Raw genomic sequence first — 19,321 nt, 5'->3', positions numbered from 1 at the left:
TTAAACATGAAACTCAGTCAACTGAACACTCAAATTGATTGGCACTAATGGTTGACGCGGGTTGCTGCCAGCATCCTAGGTATCAACCAGGTATCTCCTTAAAATGTAAGATGTTCTGAGTACCACAGTTTTTTGTAGCTTTGCTGGAGTTATTGCAGGAAGTTGCAATTTCTTGATGTATTTTGCAAAGTTTTTGGACATAGTTCCCAGTGCCCCGATGACAATGGGTATCACTGTTACACGTTTCATCCGTAATCGCGCAGTTTCGATGGCCAGGTTGCAGTATTTTGTAATTTTTTCCATCATCATCATCATCATCATCATTATTATTATTATTATTATTATTATTATTATTATTATTATTATTATTATCTGTCTTTCATTTATTCTCATGTTCTTCTTCTCATCCGCTCAGGGTTGCTGCTTTTCAGCACAGTAAGGCTTTGGCTATGACCACACCACCCTTGCCTCCCAGCAGTCTGGACAGCCTGGTGGAAAACAGTCCTTGGGTGGTCTTTCTTGGACACTCCCTCTACTTCTCCATTCAAGGATATCATCATGGGAAGTGTCAGTAGCCTCATCTCCGGACACAGCTTCCACAGTAAACATTGTCGGGCCTCTCAGTACAAGCTGCGTAAGTCATCCCAACTGAAGAAGCTGAACAGGTACTCCGATGGTCTGCTGAAGTTCAGCTTCTCCCAAGAAGCTGGCCACAACAAGTCCAGCTCCAAGGGCAACAAGAACGAGGACTTCTTTTACATCAAAGTGAACCAGAAGGCACACCGAACAGACTATGCTCCCCTCTCGGGTGGCGAGCTGGAAGGTCAGGCTGGGACAAGCAGCGTGGATTATGGTACCCCAACACCCCCCAAACTGAAGCCAGGCTCCAACCAACTGGAACTAGTGAGTTGAGCTAAACTTGGCTATTAGAGTTCAGGGGTAGGAGAAGGGTAGCCCCAGACTTAACCTAGAATTCTTGGGTCCCCACTTCTGTAGACTTCAGAGTCCTTGTTAATCAGGATGGTTGAAAACCGAAAAGCCAATTTCTAACTATTTTGACGTAAGGCCATATGGAAACTGTATAACCTAAAGTGGCCATATCAACATTTAAAAAAACCAAGAAAACCACCCAAATTTTGCAGACCTTATTCTCCAAACTATATTAAGGGCAGCCTCTGTGTAGAAGAACTCTTTGGGGTTTTTGGAATCAAATGAATAAGTAATGTGGAATATACTCAGATTTATCCTGTGGGTCGGTCAGTCATTCAGACAACACAAGCTGACTTATTGGATTAGCCAATTTTCTGGATTTGCACAGCGTGTTGTGTAAATACAACGGCTTCATTTGGGAAGCCTACAAACAGGATTGTAAATATAAAGAGGGGGGGGACTTCCAAAAATGTAAGGGTGAAAAAATTAAAAACGAAAACATCAATGTCTCCCCATCCTCATTCAATTAAAATCAAGTGCCTGCCCATCATGGTCATAATTCGTGATGGCCATAAATCAGATCACCCATGTGACCCAACCTAATTTTAGGACCTTTTTTGTGACAGCTGATAAAGCAAACACCATTGAGTGAACTAATGGTTCACTATAGGCTGGTTTTTTTCCCAAACGTGGTCATAAATGCAGTCCAGTTGACCAACACCCAACATTTTTTTTTATTTTAATTCCATTTACATCCCGCCCTTCTCCGAAGACTCAGGGCGGCTTACAAGCTTAGCAGTAGCCTTCATTCAATGTATATGCCTGCTTATTAGGGCTTTCACACACACCCCAGTGGCATTATTACAAAGTCAGCTTAATTGCCCCCAACAATCTGGGTCCTCATTTTACCTACCTCGGAAGGATGGAAGGCTGAGTCAACCTTGAGCCTGGTGGGACTCGAACCTGCACTAATTGCAGGCAGCTGGTGTTACTTAAGGAGGCATTAGCCCACTGCTCCACCAAGGCTTCTATGCAGTTATGTGACTCTGGGGTGGGCAGGGCTGACAATTGTAGCTTCAAAATTGGGTCACAAGTACTTTTAGGAAAGGCCATTGTAACTTCAAATAATTGCTAAACGACTGCTCATAAGCGGAGGACTATCCCTAGCTATAGAGGGAACCGCATTAACTAATCTTTCCTTCTCCCCAGGCTACAGAGAAGACTGTGGCAAGGCCCACTGCTTTTAAACCAGTTCTCCCTCGCTCAAACACGGTTCTCCATTCTTCTCCTGATCACGGCAATGCTGCTCAACAGCTCCCATCCCAAGACAAAGCCAAGGATCTGGAGAGCAAGCCCGGTCTTTGTTCTGGAGGACTTTCAGATTCAGGGAGAAACTCTATGTCCAGCCTGCCCACTCACAGTACAGCCAGCAGCTACCAGCTGGACCCCTTGATCACTCCTGTTGGCCCCATCAGCCGATTTGGAGGCTCTGCTCACAACATCACCCAGTGTGCCATCCTGCAGGAGAGTAACATGATGAGCTTGAAAGCTCTGTCTTTCTCCGATGGGGGCACCAAGATCCTCAACCCGGGCAAGTCTTCCACTCATCCCCATATGACTGAGAACAGTGTTTGTGTTCGCTCACCCATCTCCATGGAGGAGTCCGCCATTCAGGAGCTGGAGCAGAAGCTGATGGAGCGGGAGAGTGAGCTGCAGGAGCTCCAGTGCAGCTTTGAAGAGAAAGAGATCGCCTCCTGCCAAAACTACGAGGAGAAGCAACGGCGTTGCCGGGAGGAGATGGAAGGGTTGAAGCAGAAATGCAACAACAAACTGAAGCAGACCTCGCAGAAGAACCAGCGGACGCAACAACTCTTGCAACTGCAGGTGTTCCAGCTGCAGCAGGAGAAGAAGCAGCTGCGGGAGGAGCTGTCCAACTTGATGAAGGAGCAGGACCTTCTGGAGAACAAGCTGAGGACCTACGAGAAAGAGAAAACCACCTTTGCTCCTGCTCTAGAAGAAACACAGTGGGAGGTAAGACTACTCCACCTTTGTATGAATGAATGAACCTTTATTGTCAAAGTACAACCATGTATACATTGAGATTGGCTGAGCCAATCTCAAAGGGGAAAGGGGAAACTTCTTCAGTCTTCTGTATTGCCTGGTCAAAATTAAAGGTAAAAGTAAAGATTTCCCCTGTCCGGTTGTGTCCAACTCCAGGGGGTGGTGCTCATCTCAGTTTCTTAGCCGAGGGAGCCAGCATTGTCCAAAGACATTTCCGTGGTCATGTGATCAACATGGCTGCCAAGGTATATATAGTATATGGAACACTGTTACCTTCCCACCAAAGTTGTAGCTATTTATCTACTCGCATTTGCATGCTTTCTAACTGCTAGATGGGCAGGAGCTGGAGCAAGGAACAGGAACTCACTCCGTCATGCAGCATTCAGGTCTCAAACCCAGGCTGTCAGCTTTAACCTCTGAGCTATCATGCTTCCTTAATCAAAAGTAACACTGGTCTAAAAATGTTTTTAGTACAAAGCCAGGAGATATGATGATGATGATGATGATGATGCTAAATGGAATTCCCAAAGCAGAGCTGTCACAGCCTGCTAATTAGCATACATTCCCTGCAATGGTATTTTAGATAAAAATGAAAGTTCCCTTTGGATGATTTTGTCCAGCATGAGCAATCTATGCTCGTCTCTCTGATTTTAGAGACCTTCTCAAGCAATGAACTTGTTCACCAGCTCCCTGCAAAGAGAGAAAAGGGGCTTTTATCTTTCACTGGGGCTCTGCCTTCTTCTTCTAGCTTCACCTTCATAGCTGATCCCTGAAGAGATGCAATCTTTGACCTGAAATAAAGCTACTCCATACTTAGCACCACCCATTTTCCTGGAGTGCTGCAGACTGAATTGCAATACAATCTAGATTTCTGGAGGTGGCCCTGATTCTGATATTATGTGTTCCTACAGGTTTGTCAGAAATCTGGTGAGATCTCTCTCCTGAAACAGCAACTGAAAGAATCCCAGACAGAGCTCAACAGCAAGGCCAACGAGGTCCTCAATCTGAAGGCTCAGCTGAAGGACGTCCGGGCCAAGATGGAACTGTTGGAGATGAAAATCCAGGATTTGGAAGATTCGTTGCGTGCCAAAGCCATGGAACTAGAGGTATGTGAGAATGAACTCCAGCGCAAGAAGAACGAGTCAGAACTACTAAGGGAGAAAGTGAACTTGCTGGAGCAGGAGATTGCAGAGTTGAGAACTGAACTGACCATCCTCCGGGAGGAGATGAAATGTGGGGTGGCTTCCATGGGTCTTGAGGAAAGCATGGTGGAGGATGCCCAAGCCCTGTGGAGGGAAATAGAGAAGCTAAAGAAAGAACTGCAAGAGGAACAGGACAGCAACAAGCAGATCACGGTCAGCTTTCAGCAGGAGCGGCAAATCTGGAAGGAGGAGAAAGAGAAAGTGATCCAGTACCAGAAGCAGCTGCAGCAAAGCTACCTTCACATGTACAAAAGAAACCAAAACCTGGAGCAGATGCTTCAGCAGCTGGCTGCTGGCGAGGATGGTAAAGACCCCATAGATCTTGATCTCCATGGAACCGATGTCCCTTATGAGGACATAATTGCCACTGAAATCTGAATCTGAAGGGTGCCTGTGTTTTCCTGCCCACTGGAGAAAGATCTCACTTGGGGTCGTATGTAAAATTTCACAGAGCACTTTTAACGGAGGTCTTTTGTCTTGGCCAAAACAAGTCACCATCCGTTGTCCGTGCATCCGCCTACCCCACCCCCAAACTTCTTTATTCGGATGTATCTGACTGCTCTTGCAGGGCATCCCACTGAGAAAAGGGAAGGGAAGAATTCCCAACCGACTTTTTCTGTCCACGGCATGATCCAACCTAGGAGCAGCTTTTACAAGAACCTCTGAGCCATAAGTAATATGAGATAAGACTTGCTTGTACTCTAAAGACCTTCTGAATTCCCCTGTGAGAGGACTTGGGGTGGGGGGAAGCACACCCATTGAACTTAAGGAAGAGGGACTTGCACATCCGGCAAGAGTTGGTTAAGGATAACCAGTCATTCCATCTTTGCAGAACATGGTGCATTCTCCTGGAATATATAAGCAGCGCATGGAACAGATAGTAGCATTGTTCCATAATTACGGTCTGTGAAGGACCTGCCTCCTTCAGAAATGAGGGGCTAATATTCTAGAATCCCGGAAGCCATAATTTGTCAGTCTGCCACTGGATCTTCCTCATCCTTTACTCTTCTTTTAGCATTTGCCTCCTTTCTGAACCAACTGAAGTTTGGGAGGCGCGTATTTTTTATTTATTGTGTGAGTGCATGTGTCTGTAATTGAGATGGAAATTGGATGCCCTCGTGTTCTTGAACAGGAATGTTCAGAGTTGTTTATTTAAAATGTGAATATTTGTATGTACTGTATGCATTATTATTTTGCCAATACCTGGCATTTATTTTTCCACATTTCCTATTTTGGCCTGGAGGAAAGGCATCTTTGGGTCTTCTGAGCCCAGTGCGTCTATAGATAAAAAGGTAAAGGTTCCCCCACACATGCGTGCTAGTCGTTTCCAACTCTAGGGGCCGGTGCTCATCTCCGTTTCAAAGCTGAAGAGCCAGCGCTTGTCCGAGGACGTCTCCGCGGTCATGTGGCCGGCATGGCTAGACGCCAAAGGCGCACGGAACGCTGTTACCTTCCCACCGTAGTGGTCCCTATTTTTCTACTTGCATTTTTACGTGCTTTCCAACTGCTAGGTTGGCAGAAGCTGGGACGAGTAACAGATATGACTGGAAATATAGGTTTGCCTAAAAGCGATGCCTTCCTTAAGAAAAACATGCTAGCTTCCATTCCATGTTTTAAAAATTAAAAGCTTTAAGGAAGTAAAGGAGGTCAAGCAAAGAGCTTGGAGGGAACCAAGGGATATACTGTTTTGACAGGCATATAACATTATTTACTTAAAACATACATCTTTCAAAAAAAAAAACACCAACACCAGTTCAAAGCAGCCAACAACAACAGTAAAACCATTAATAAACAATTTTTACATATTAATTCCTACTATATTAAGGAATTAAGAGAACTGTAGAGAAATGATTAAAAGAAGAAACATCAATAAAAATCGTTATAATAACAGTAAAACAATAATACATGAATAGACTGCCTTACTAAAAAAAAAGGTTTCTTTCTTACTTCCAGAAGTTTTAAAGAGGGGACAAGGAACAAGGTCCTGTTCCCTATCAATTTTGAGACTGCCACCATACATGGTAAACCATAATAAACAAGTATTTATTTGATTCTGTGTTCAGTATTTTTGGATCCATAAACTTCCTCCTTCGCTTCCGGCACCAAAACAAAATAGCCCGGAAGAGAATATTGATAAATAATTTTCTTGACACTTGATTTCTGTTTAAGTAGTTTTGACTTTCTCCTTCCCACCGAAGAGAAATGTTCCTTGTAGAGTTAAGTATTTGGTCTGAAAGAGATTGAAAACATGGCTGCCATCATGTGCCTTGCCAATGACAGCTTAAGAAAGCAGAACAGCAAAGCACTCCTGTCAAAGTAGCCACTAAAGGGCAGCCAAATTATTTTGCCACCTGAGACAAAAAAAAGAACCTTCTTAGTATTATACTAATAATACAAAGAAACCCAAAGTGTAACCATTTTAGATGCCTAGTGTGACGTCAGAAATGGAGCGCCACAATACCACGTCATGCTGTTCCACAACCGCATTCCTCGTGACCTTTAGTGCAACCTGCCGTGAAGCATCGTGTACAATAAAATGCCACATCAAAAAATAGAAATGCAAAAAAGGGGAAAGAAAAATCTGGCTTCAAACCAAGAGAAATTAATACGAGTTTCGAAGCTTTTTGAACTTAGCAATTGCCTTTTACTGCCACCTGAAAGGATGTGTATTGAAGTTCTTGGATTCAGAAAAATTCTCAATTTCAAAGGTTATAATTCATTGGCAAGAACAGATGCTTTTCCTGCAGAAGAGTTTCAAACTTCAAATTCGGTCCCTGGTATCTTACGGTAGGACTTAAAAGACATCTCTTTGAAATGCGGTCCTTGAGAGAAATGCTGAATTTTGTGGGGCACTGGGTTAGCTTGGTGCATCTAACGTGCTATGTCTGTATAGTGAGGAAATCCAATAAGCGTCCTTTTGTAGTGATTTCAAAACATTGGTTCCGTATCTACTTCTTTTCTACTGTTCCTGTGAAATAGGAGAACTTTATGTGACGCAAGCAGCAGCACCCAAATCCTATCCATACTCAGGAGATCCTCACATTCTCAAAATCTTGCCTTAACTAACATTGTATTGGGTGAACAAGGCCTAAAGCATTGGCCCTCGACACCATTTGGACTTTTAAGATGCTCTTAACTGCCATGTGAGAATTCCAGGATATAAAATAAACTTTGAGCCAACGTGTTCAACTAACTTGACATCAGCCTGAGGCTAAATCCAGGGGATGCAAGCTGTTGTCCACTACATTTTCTCTGCTAGATATTTGCACTGAGTAATAAATTTCCTGAAGAGATTTAATATTCTTCATTTAAAGATTGTTGGGGAAGGAGATAGCTTAGTCTGCTCCTAGAAAAATCAACTTCCAAAATGTCAGAATGTATGACTTTCTTCCATTCAAAGAGAATACATCTCCTCCTCCTCCTCCTCCTCCTCCTCCTCCTCCTCCTCTTTTGCAAATCTATATGCAACCAGCAGTGACTAAGAATCCTGTTTCCCTATGTAGTTACAAACAGCAAAGCGCTCTTGTGTCACTGCATATCAAGTCTACTAGCATTTGCCACCCCCCCCCACCCACCCACCCCCGCCTGCCAATCAGCTAATTGGGTTGGTGCACATATGCTTCTGATTAGCAAAATTTGCATTGTTAATTGCAGTTAAACACCAGCCCGTTCCCTAGCGAAACAACCTATGGTGGCCAGGGAGTTAATTATCTGAATGGGAGGGACTCTGGATCGCAGCGGTTGTTTTCCTGCTGAGCTGATGAAAGTTCCTCTCCTCCATTCTGTTTGCTCTTCCACTCATTTTGCGTTTGGGGCAAGGATCCCAGCTGTTGGCAGGCACAATTGAAACGGAGTTGTTGTGTTTCCCAAAAATAATCTATTGGGTGAAAGGTTTTTTGCCTCCTGTGGTGAATTGTTTGGGGGCAGTGAAGAAAAATTGGATATCACTTTTAATTGTAAGAAGGAGTACCCTGGTGCCCCGCCCACCGTTAACTGTCTGATTTTGTCAGTCAACATATATAAAAGCCCTTAGCACAGATCCACATTTTAGAAAACCTTCATGTAGCCAATAAAATTCACTCCCTTGTCTGTCTTCCAATTCTGTCAACAAGCACAAGTCTGCTTCTCCAGAACCCCAGTCAAACCCCAAGAAATCTCGGCCAACCTGGTACCAAGATTCATTGGAATCTTCTATTGGGGGATCATATTGTCTCTCTTGTTAAGTTGTAAGGCAGGTTATCCATCTTTATTAAGGAAGGGAGTGGGTTATTAAGTGTGTTTGGCAAGAAAAAGGAGTGGTGTGGACTACAGCTATCAACATTTCTATGGTGAATTTTCCTTCTTGTGCAGAATTACTTATCTCTAAACAAGATAGACCTTAATATGTCAGTTTGTATGACCCAATAAATAGTATATATTTGCCTGTCCCATTTTATCCTAGCCTGGTATGTAGACCTAGGCAGTGTCATTATTCACTATAGCAGATTGTGTATTTTCAGTAAATTGGGACAATGGCTTATTTTTGGATTGCTCTTGGGAAGCATTTTAGAGCAGTGTACAAGTTCCACCCAACTCCTTTAAAACAGTTTCAATCTAACACCACTATCAATACATCTAAGACAAAACAAAACAAAACTTGAAACAAGATTCATATGTTCTAAACTGAATAGACAGACCTATAGTTGAGCAATTGTGACCTATAATTCCTTAGGCATGTCTTCAATTCTCATTAGAGAAGATGGGACCAGCCATACATTTTCAGGACTGAGGTCTATCAGAAGAGGTCACCTCTGGCCATCCCGCTACAAACCAATGTTATAAGCAGAACTTCTTCAGCTGGTCTTACTGCATGATGTGGAGGAGTACTTGAGGTCCAAGACAATAAACCATGGATTACCATAGACAAACATGTTAGGCAAATATAACTGATAAGCCTTAGAGCAGGGGTCTTCAAGCTTGGCCCTTTTATGACTTGTGAACTTCAACTCCCAGAATTCCTTAGCCAACGTTGCTGGCTGAGGAATTCTGGGAGTTGTCCACAAGTCATAAAAGGGCCAGGTTTGAAGACCCCTGCCTTAAGAGTATAGACCAGGCATATTAAACTGCCGGCCCGTGGGCTGGATGCATCATACTGAAACCACACCCACCCCATTGCCGGCAATGGGGAAAAAGTCGTGATACGTCACGCGACACCATGTGACATTGCGAGTTTGACATGCCTGGTATAGACATTCAGTTGTCTGGATGATGCACTGGCCCAAAATAAAGTAGGGCCAACCAAACTGTGAGAAATCACACTTATGTTTCCCATCACTGACATGAAATTAGGTCTGTACACCAGACCAGGCAACTGTGTGTATTTTTTCTGCATCAGTTATCATTTTTCTCTAGGAAAAAATCTGGTTCATTAGGTCAGAGCAGTTGTCTCCTCACCTCTTAAATTCTGTAGACTGCTACAAAACAGATGTGTGAACTTACCTTGAGTTTGAAGCATTCTATAATAGCAGGCCATATCTGTGCTAGTTCTCATAGCACAGTAGACACGATTACTGAATTAATCAGTTTACTGGGTTTGTACCATAGATTGGATCATAGCCAAACCAACCAGAAGATTTTAACCGGATTGGGTAAAGATTTAATAGCTGTATTTGCACAGCACAGTATACTGGCTTTAATTTTAAGCCTGGTTTCATGTGTGTGGTGATGGCTTAGCAAACTGAATTTGTCAAATATGATGCCATGAACTGTGCAAAACCTTGAGATATAATGCAACCTGGATTTTGAAAACAGTATCTTAGCAAACCTCGACCTTGAAAGTGGAAAAGAGGGTGCTAATAGACAGCAAAAGGTGACAAGTGAATGAGAATTTCAAGAATTAATGTCTGGTAGAGATTCTAGATTTCTGTATTTCATGGTGCTAATATGGGATGGGAGAATATATAGAATAATATGTACAATCAGCCCCTAAAGACAGATGGACACATTCATGATCTTTTCTTGGCATGATATAGAAGTGATTGGCCAAGTAGAGTAGAATTGCCTTTCAACTTTACTCCATGCCTTTGAGATTTCCATATGACCTCCTAATTCTGATAGGTACTACCTGCTGAGGCCACTTCAAGGAGAACTGAACCCTTTCCTTATTCTCCAATACTCTAAAAATCCCATTCTCTAGTTTCTTTCCATTATTCTTTTCCCATATCTCACACTGGAATTTTGATATTTTTCCACATTTGCATTAGCTTGGCAGATACTAAAACAGATCCACAAACTTGCTGTCAACATGGCAGCAGAGAGAGGCCAAAAAAAGGAGGTAAATCTCTACCTATCCATTGGCTTCTTCCTCTGGATGCATAATGAATAATTACTTAGACAAACATCATCTAGCATATGTTCTGTATCATCCAGTCTTGAAAGGAATAGAATAGAATAGAATACAGCTGGAAGGGACCTTGGAGGTCTTCTAGTCCAGCCCCCTGCTCAGGTAGGAGAACTTATAACATCTCAGACAAGTGACTTCTAGCCTCTTCTTAAAAATCTCCATTGATGGAGCGCCCACGATTTCTGGAGGCAAGCTGTTCCACTAGTTAATTGTCCTCACTGTCAGGAAGTTTCTCCTTAATTCCAGATTGGTTCTCTCTTTGATCAGTTTCCAACCATTGTTTCTTGTCCTGCCCTCTGGTTCTTTGGAGAATAAATAATGTGACCCCCTCTTCTTTGTGGCAGCCCCGCAAATACTGGAATACTGCTATCATGTCTCCCCTATTTCTTCTTTTCTGTAGACTAGCCAAACCCAAGTCCCGCAGCCGTTCTTCATATGTTTTAGTCTCCAGGCCTTTGATCATCTTAGTTGCTCTTCTCTGAATTTTTTCCAAACTGTCAACATCTTTTTTGTGATATGGTTACCAAAATTGGCTGCAATATTCTAGTGGTCTCACTAGGGTTTTATAAAGTGGTAGTAATACTTCTCGTAATCTTGGAGTCAATCAGTTGAGCCTCTTCCTTTGGACATCATATAATGATGTCCGAATCTGGTCAGCAAACCAGTGATCTCATCTCATTACTCCCTTAATTCGATGAAGTGTGAATTTGTACCTTGAACAACTTTTCCTGCTCCACAAATGACAGTATATTAGCTTTGGGACCTATGGATTCGCCTTCAAACATATGAATCTGGATTATTGATTCCTGGCAGTGGAGTAACTTCCGTGTTGCTGTTGTTTTATTTTGGAATCCACATTCCATTCCAGCACTTCTCCTATGAACCACAGTTTCTCTTTCTCTCTTTCTTTAATCTTATCCATCTATTGTCTTTCTATTGTCCCTAACCCTAACTCTGTCTTTCTCAGTCACAAAATAAGCTCCCTGGCTGGATTTCTTCTTATATTTATCCATCTAATCAATTCATTGGCCAAGCTCACACAATTTTGCTAAACCATAATTTATTTTAAACATGCTTTGTTGACTGTCACAAGAGCTGGGTCATATAACACCCTAAGACTAGGATTTGTTGTGTAACCACAGTACTTGGACTTCTGCAATGCAAACAGCGGCTGGATTCATACAACCTATTTGCAAAAAATGGACAAGCCTTGTTGTGGCTTGCTGTGGTCTAGTTCATCTAATTTAGTCAGACTGCTCTGTTTTCAACATGGAAGATGTCAGGAATTGGATCCAACGTTTGCTGGTGAAGCTTATGCTCTTATCTCGGGGGGGGGGTTTGTGTGGTTCTAAGTGGTTCTCCGAAATCTGAGTGTACCTACCTCCCCTTCATCTTCCTTAATTTTACTGTGCCTAGTTGCTTGTTTCTGGCAAGTGGGCAATTCTGACCAATAGGATGGCCAGAAAGCTCCAAAACTGGCCATGGTCCTCCCATAGATCATGGGCTTCATGGGTGTCCAAAGACATTTCCATCTACCCGTACGTTTGCTTCCTTACATGGGAGTTACAGGCTACTAAAAGGCAAATAATTCACCATAATGGTTCTCAAGGAAGCCACTCAGCTTGATGACTTTGTTCCAATCCTCTAAAGCATTAAGGGGCCCATTTCATGAGCCATGTGGCCCCCTCCCCATTTAATGTGACCATGACTGCTGCCTCTGCACAAATATTGTGTTTGATCCGTGAGAGTATGTATCGCCAGCATGTCACTTGCTTGCCTTGTCCCATCGTGTGTGGGAAAAGTCACCATTTCGGCTATACACATTACTGTTCTTCTCATCACACTGTCTTTTCTTCAATATAGCTCTTGCTGGGTTTTCATGTATTAAAGTGTAATTTCTGGTCAGCAATGTAAACGGACTCTTTTATGTTTTTTAATGTAGAAATAAATTTATAAAAATCAGAGTCGGAAAGGTCTTGTGTTCCATCCCCTGAATTGGAATGGACCCCGTGCTTATATGCCAGGATAATCTCTTCCTAATGATCTCATCTACCACGTGACAGCCTGAAGGACAAGGAAGCCATGAAGAAACAGGAACTAATACATTGAGTGTGATCTCCCATGGGAAAGGAAGCCAAACAAGACTTTGGCAAGGGAAAGTACAGTATGAGACTAGCAAATTGTTATAATAAAGCTGAAAGTGACAAGAGCTTTAGATATCTCCTCCTCCTCCTCCTCCTCCTCTTCCTCCTCCTCCTCCTCCTCCTCCTCCCTCTCCCATTCCCTACCCCATCCCATACTTCAGTTGTTCAGATTCCTGATTTATGGCAGATGCTGCCTTGTGCCTACACACACATGGAGACGGCTCCTCCATCTAATTCTTTCTGCCCTGCAGAAACTATCACTCAGCACAAAAAGGAACTTCACACTAAATAAAACCAGAAGCAGCCCATCTGCTACCTGTGAAGTCCTTGTGGGATAGACAAGAGCAAACTCTTGTTTCAAGCATGTTGGAAAACCTTTGCATAAAGATTACTTGCTACCGCATTGGGCTATTACTGCCTTGACCAGGGGTCGGCAACCTCGGCTCTTTTATGACTCGTGGACTTCAACTCCCAGAATTCCTGAGCCAGCATAGCTGGCTCAGGAATCCTGGGAGTTGAAGTCCACGAGTCATAAAAGAGCCGAGGTTGCCGACCCCTGGCCTTGACGATAAGATGAAGGGGGGAAAGCCTGATTTCTTGATTTTTTTGTTTTGTTTTGTTTTGTTTTTCGAAACCAGACTGAAGAATCCTTGGATAAAAGAGGGAACAACAGTATCTGACCTCTGGCCAGTTTACTGGGAAATAAGTCCTGGATGAACCAGAATAATTTCATTATTTAAACAAACCAAACAAACAGAAACCCCAGTATCTCATTAAGGGATCCCATTCAATATCTAAATGGAGATGTGACTCAGATCAATTTCATCCTATTGCTCTTCAGTGTGTTGGAGTTCAGTTCTCACTATTTCTAACCAACATGGCTAAGAAACCAAGCCTTGGGTTTCTTTTCATTGGTGACTAAACACCTAATTTCTTAAGCTACATTTTAATTCATCTGAGTATCAGCCCTTGAGCATCACTAAGTGACTCTAGAATATGGGCGTCAAACTCGCGACTCTTTTTGCACTGCCGGCAATGGGGTGGGCCCAGTTTTGGTATCATGAAACCGGCCCATGGGCCAGCAGTTTGACGCCCCTGCTCTAGAACAAGCAAGAGCTAGAGAAGCTTCTTGGATGAGAAGCAAAAGAAGCTTCAAAGAAAATCAAGAAAGTCCAGTTGCCTCTTGAAAAAGTACCTTTGGGACAGCCATGACCTGGATGACTGAGAATCTCCATAGACATTTAGAACAAGCAAGGCATTATTGCTCTCTCACTAAAGCAGGAGCATGACCTGCATTTACTCCTCCCATTTGGTGGCTGGTGGTTTTTGTTTGGTAGTTTTTTGACATTCATCTTGCACGAGCATAAATGCACCATGTGCCACAGCTGCCTGTCTCTCACACTTGCACGGTGCTCAGCCTCTACTATTCTCTTTCTCCTCAGTCTTAATTACAGGCATCCAATTATTTAGCAGCCTTTATAGAAGTGAGAGGTAAGCCAATTAGACTAGTGGGATCAAAAATAACAGGCCCAGTTTCCTACTGTGAGAGCTCTCTGGTTAGCACTGATTTCTAAATGATGACTTCCGTACTGTAGCCTAGGAGGTGATATAGAAGTGGAGAGGGAGGACAGATCTATACTGTTCTAAAGAAAATCCAGATTCTTGAAAAGCAGCAGTTCCTTTTCCCTCCAATGGCATCATTTCAGCAGACAATAAATCAGGGGTCTTCAAACTTGGCCCTTTTATGACTTGTGGACTTCAACTCCCAGAATTCCTCAGCCAGTCCACAAGTCTTAAAGCTGCCAAGGTTGAGGACCCCTGACTTAACCTATGTCTCAGAAGGCTTGCCTTTACCGCATTTATACTTTCATGGCTTGTCAGTTTCAGAGACAGCAATTGCCTTGAACTGGAAGTTCCATATCCATGGAAACATGACTCTATCAAAGATTGTTCACTTGGAATTTCCTGGTCTTACTAGTTGATAAGCACAGGGCAAAAATCAGGACTTCCCTTGTGCACAGTGCAAAATACTTTTAAGATCGATGCTAGTTTTTTTTTTCTAGCACTGTTTGGAAGGTTTGTTCTCCATCCAGGGTTAAAGCTTTTGCTGACATTGGAGTGATGAGATAAAGGTAACATTGTATGAATTAGCTTAATTGCTTACCCTCTGCTCTTACTGCTGGACTGTAAAAAGGTTAGAAACATGTCCTTCTTTAATTAACAGCCCACAAGGCCAAAAGAGTCCCAAAACAAAGCAACGTTTGGAGAGAGCTAAAAAAGAAAGAAAGAAAAAAAATGTAGCCCCAAGTGATGCCATCCGTGTCAGCTTTTTCTGATGAATCCACAAAAGCAAGCCTTCAGCAAATCCCCAGCTGAATGTAGCATGCACGAAGGCTTACAAATCAGGAAAGGGGGAACTCAGTTATCGCACACTTGCTTGGCATAGTCTTTGCGTGACCATGCAACACTGGAGCGGAATGGGCCATTTCGATCCATTTGTCCTGCACCAATCCAGCTGGAAGCATTCTTTTGCTGGGGAATATGTTGCGAGAGACATAGAATTTTGTCTATCTGGAAAAGAGTCTTCTTCACTGCCCCATCTCAGTGGACCGGGAGACGTCATTTGAGTCCCCAGAAAACCTGGTAGCTTTGCAGGAGCCTGAACTGCCATCCCTAATCCCAAGAAAGCCCCAAGGCTGCTATAGAAAGTGAGCACAAAGGGAGGTCATCCTGATCAGAGGAAAGGGGATGTAACTCTCCTCTTCTACAAATTCCTCTTTGACATGCAAATCCGCCGCTGTCCATCTCCTCCCTCGGCACACTTCTTCCAACAGTGTTCCCTGCCTTGCATCTGCCAGCTCGGCCCCATCGGCCCCCTTGGGGAAGGTGTGGGGCAAGAATAAATGTTTGTTCTGCTCTGTCCCTTTAATGAAGAGCCAGCTGCTCTTCGCCTCTCCAGGGGACTGACATCAGATGGCGGCAGGGCAAACCCGGTGGGCAGTCTTCATTAATTGGTACTTTGGCAAAAAAAAAATAAGACTTAAAGTGGGGAAATGTACCAGGGCAGCAGCTGGGAGGGTTGTGGGTCCCATTTAATGTGTTACCTGCTGCCTCGCCTGGCTGATGTGATAGATTAGGTTGTTTGTTTAACATCCAGCTAAGTGCCCCGTGCATGATGTGCATGTCCATTGAGGCAATCAAAAACATGACGGAACAGGCTCGGACTATTCTGCTTAAGTTTTAGACAGAGGAAAAAGAGAAAGTCTCTGTTTACCCTGGAATGCAATAGTGGCGAATATCTGTAGCTCGGGTGTAGGAACAGGATGAAGGTTTGTTCTCCGAGCTTGTGGGTTGGTTTCCGAACATTTCGTTACCAGGATAGGTAACATCTTCGGTTACTTTTTGTAACGGTTACTTGTAATTGTTACTTATTTGCTTTAAGTCTATTTTACTACATCTTCACATGTAGTAAGAGACGCGGTGGCTCAGTGGGTTAGGACGCTGAGCTTGTCGATCAGAAGGTCGGCAGTTTGGCAGGTCGAATCCCGAGTGCCGCGTAACAGAGTGAGCGCCTGTTACTCGTTCCAGCTTCTGTCAACCTAGCAGTTCAAAAGCACGTAAAAATGCAAGTAGAAAAATAGGGACCACTACGGTGGGAAGGTAACAGCGTTCCGTGAGCCTTTGGCATCTAGTCATGCCGGCCACATGACCACGGAGACGTCCTCGGACAAGCGCTGGCTCTTCGGCTTTGAAACGGAGATGAGCACCGGCCCCTAGAGTTGGAAACAACTAGCATGCATGTGCGAGGAAACCTTTACCTTTACCTTTAACATGTAGTAAAAGAGGACGTTTCGTAGGTCAATGGAATACCTGACTCACATTTAAGTGATTGTCCACTAGGACTCCCAAGATCCCCCTCGCAGTTACTACTAGTGAGCGATTTCAATAGAAAATGTTTTGTCTTCTTGTTATAACCATTTTTCACCTTCTGTTCATTTGTGTCTGATTCTCAGAGTCTGCCTGGATATGTTCCTGCAGTTTTCTTGCAACATTTTCCAGAAATGGTTTGCCATTGCATCCATCTTAGGGCTAAGAGAAACTGAATGGCCCAAGGTCACCCAGCTGGCTATGTGGCTAAGGTGGGACTAGAACCCGGTGTCTCTCAGCCGTTTCTACACTATACCAAACTGGCTCTCAGTTAATACTATACTCTTGAGTAGATAGTTAAACAACACCTCCACTCTGTGGAATAAAAAAGAAATTTCTTCTCTATAATTAAATCTTCAGTCTATTGAAAATCATGTACCGAACTGTATCTGACATGAAATGCACTGTCTAAAGTTCCATATTTTTGTCTCACACACAGTTGCAATTTCTTCACCACATTGTGGGTTAGCAGACTAAGCTTTAGTAAGCTTGGTAAGTGAGTTACCTTTGCCACTATCAAATTCCTTCATTTTAAAAGAAGAAGCTGCTGACTTCTATTTGGCCAAATCTGCCATCAGTTTATTGAGAGATACATAAAGAGCATATGTTAACTTTAAGGGCAGCTCAATTTTTTTAATCTTGGCTATAAAGAAAAAGAAATTAATACAGATCCAAAAACCAGAATGCTCTGACTTCTATTATAAATTTACCATTCCTCCCCACAACCTTTTTTCTTATTATCATATTTAACAATGCCTGGTTATTATGTTGGCTTGCTTTATTTATTTATTTATTTATTTATTTATTTATTTATTTATTTATTTATTTATTTATTTATTTATTTATTTATTTATTTATTTATTTATTTATTTCTAGCAGATCGTGAGTTTTTATTTTTATTTTTTTATTATATTTATATCCTGCCCTTCTCCGAAGACTCAGGGCGGCTTACAAGCTTAGCAGTAGCCTTCATTCTATGTATATGCCTGCTTATTAGGGCTTTCACACACACCCCAAGCGGCATTATTACAAAGTCAGCTTAATTGCCCCCAACAATCTGGGTCCTCATTTTACCTACCTCGGAAGGATGGAAGGCTGAGTCAACCTTGAGCCTGGTGGGATGCAGGCAGCTGGTGTTACTTAAGGAGGCATCAGCCCACTGCTCCACCAAGGCTCTTGGCATGGAGCCAAGAGTTGGCATGAAGCTGGGAATAAAAGACGTATTGCTTTTATCATTCCTCAATTGAATAGACAGGTGAGCTTTGTTGTTTTATACTATTTCAAATATCTATTTATCTGCAGCTAGGTTCATAATAAGAGCCAGTTTGGTATGGTAGTTAAAGCAATGTTTCTCAACCTTGGCAACTTTAAAATGCATGGACTTCAACTCTCAAAATTTCCCAGCCAGCATAAAAAATTGAATAGAATTCAGTGGGCATGAAAATTCTGAAAGTTTAAACCCACATTTTTTTAAGTTGCCAAGGTAGAGAGAAAAAAACGAGGTTAAGGCATCATTCTAGAAAGCAGAAGCCCATTAGCTGCCATCCTTCCTAAGCACAAAGCCAGCTAGGTGACCTTGGACTCATCCAGGCCGTCTCTGAGAAGCCACATGACTGAACAGAAGAAAGAACAATGATTATCAGTGGTTTGTCTATTATTTTTTATGATTTCAGGTTTGGATAAATGTATTATAGAAGATATTTACTTTCTATAACTTCCTGTTGTTTTTAATATTTTAATTTCCCCATTAAGCCAAGAAAAACACCTTGCATTTTGAAGGCTGATCGTAAGGCTGAAACATTGCTGTAATATAAGCTTTATAAAACAATGAAGGAACTATAAAGAGATTAAATGATTTATTATAGGTCTCCAATAGTATTGGTGCCAGTAAGTCTATAGACGTTCTATAACGTTTAATGGGAAATTCATCCAGTTCAAAGAGTTTGCTTGATTTTATTGACTGCAGTGTCGCTGTGATTTCTTGTCATGTCATTGTTTGTATCCATATTTTTTTCTATTCTTAAGCAGTCTACTATATTTCCTGTTCCAGGAAATTAAAATTGTGCGTCTAGTTATGGAAATCTCTAATTGACATAACTGAGTACAAAAATCAAAAAACCTTTGATTAATGGATTCTGTTTCAGTAAATGTGTCCATCATTAGTCTGAATTCTAGATATATAATTTTATGATTTCTGTTTCTTTGAATGGTGGGCCAGTAAATTCTCAGTTTGCCTTCCTGATTCCCAGTGTTTTTGGTTAATATTTTGATTAAAAGTTAATACTTTTCCAAGATATTTAAACTGTCCTGACTGTAAAATCTTCAATATAAACTTTGCTGCTGTAAATACTTCCACCAGATTTCTCTGCGGGATTTCTGACATATAACAAAAGTCAGTCTTAACCAACTGTTCCAGCTTTATAAAATTGGAGTCCCTAAGTCTCTTTTATGCTAAGTCGAAAGCATAAAAAGATCCCTTAATGGATGTTTTAAATGCATTTCAGAGAGTTAATGTGTTAGCTGAACCCTAATTAATTTCTAAAAAAGAAACCAATTTATTTCTCAATACATTCCACACACAAAAAAAGAGTTTAAGGAGAGAAACATTCAAGTACCATCTGGGCTTAGCTGATGTATAGGGTTATATTAGTGCTACATATCAAATGTTTCTTGTT

General features: G+C 42.2%; 1 protein-coding gene across 1 annotated transcript; it reads left to right on the top strand.

The window, feature by feature from the left end:
• Positions 1 to 558: 558 nt before the first annotated feature.
• On the top strand, positions 559 to 4,588 carry LZTS1 (leucine zipper tumor suppressor 1; the record flags this gene model as incomplete). Its single annotated transcript, XM_081333389.1, has 3 exons — positions 559 to 903; positions 2,140 to 2,961; positions 3,903 to 4,588. The coding sequence occupies 3 exons, from the start codon at positions 559 to 561 to the stop codon at positions 4,569 to 4,571; spliced, it is 1,836 nt and encodes a 611-aa protein (XP_081189515.1). The 3' UTR covers positions 4,572 to 4,588.
• Between the last annotated feature and the right edge of the window lie 14,733 nt (positions 4,589 to 19,321).

Source organism: Vipera berus (genome assembly GCF_964194415.1).
Source record: "Vipera berus genome assembly, chromosome: 8".
NCBI classification, from domain to species: Eukaryota; Metazoa; Chordata; class Lepidosauria; order Squamata; family Viperidae; genus Vipera; species Vipera berus.
This window is presented reverse-complemented; position numbering and strand designations above follow the sequence as displayed.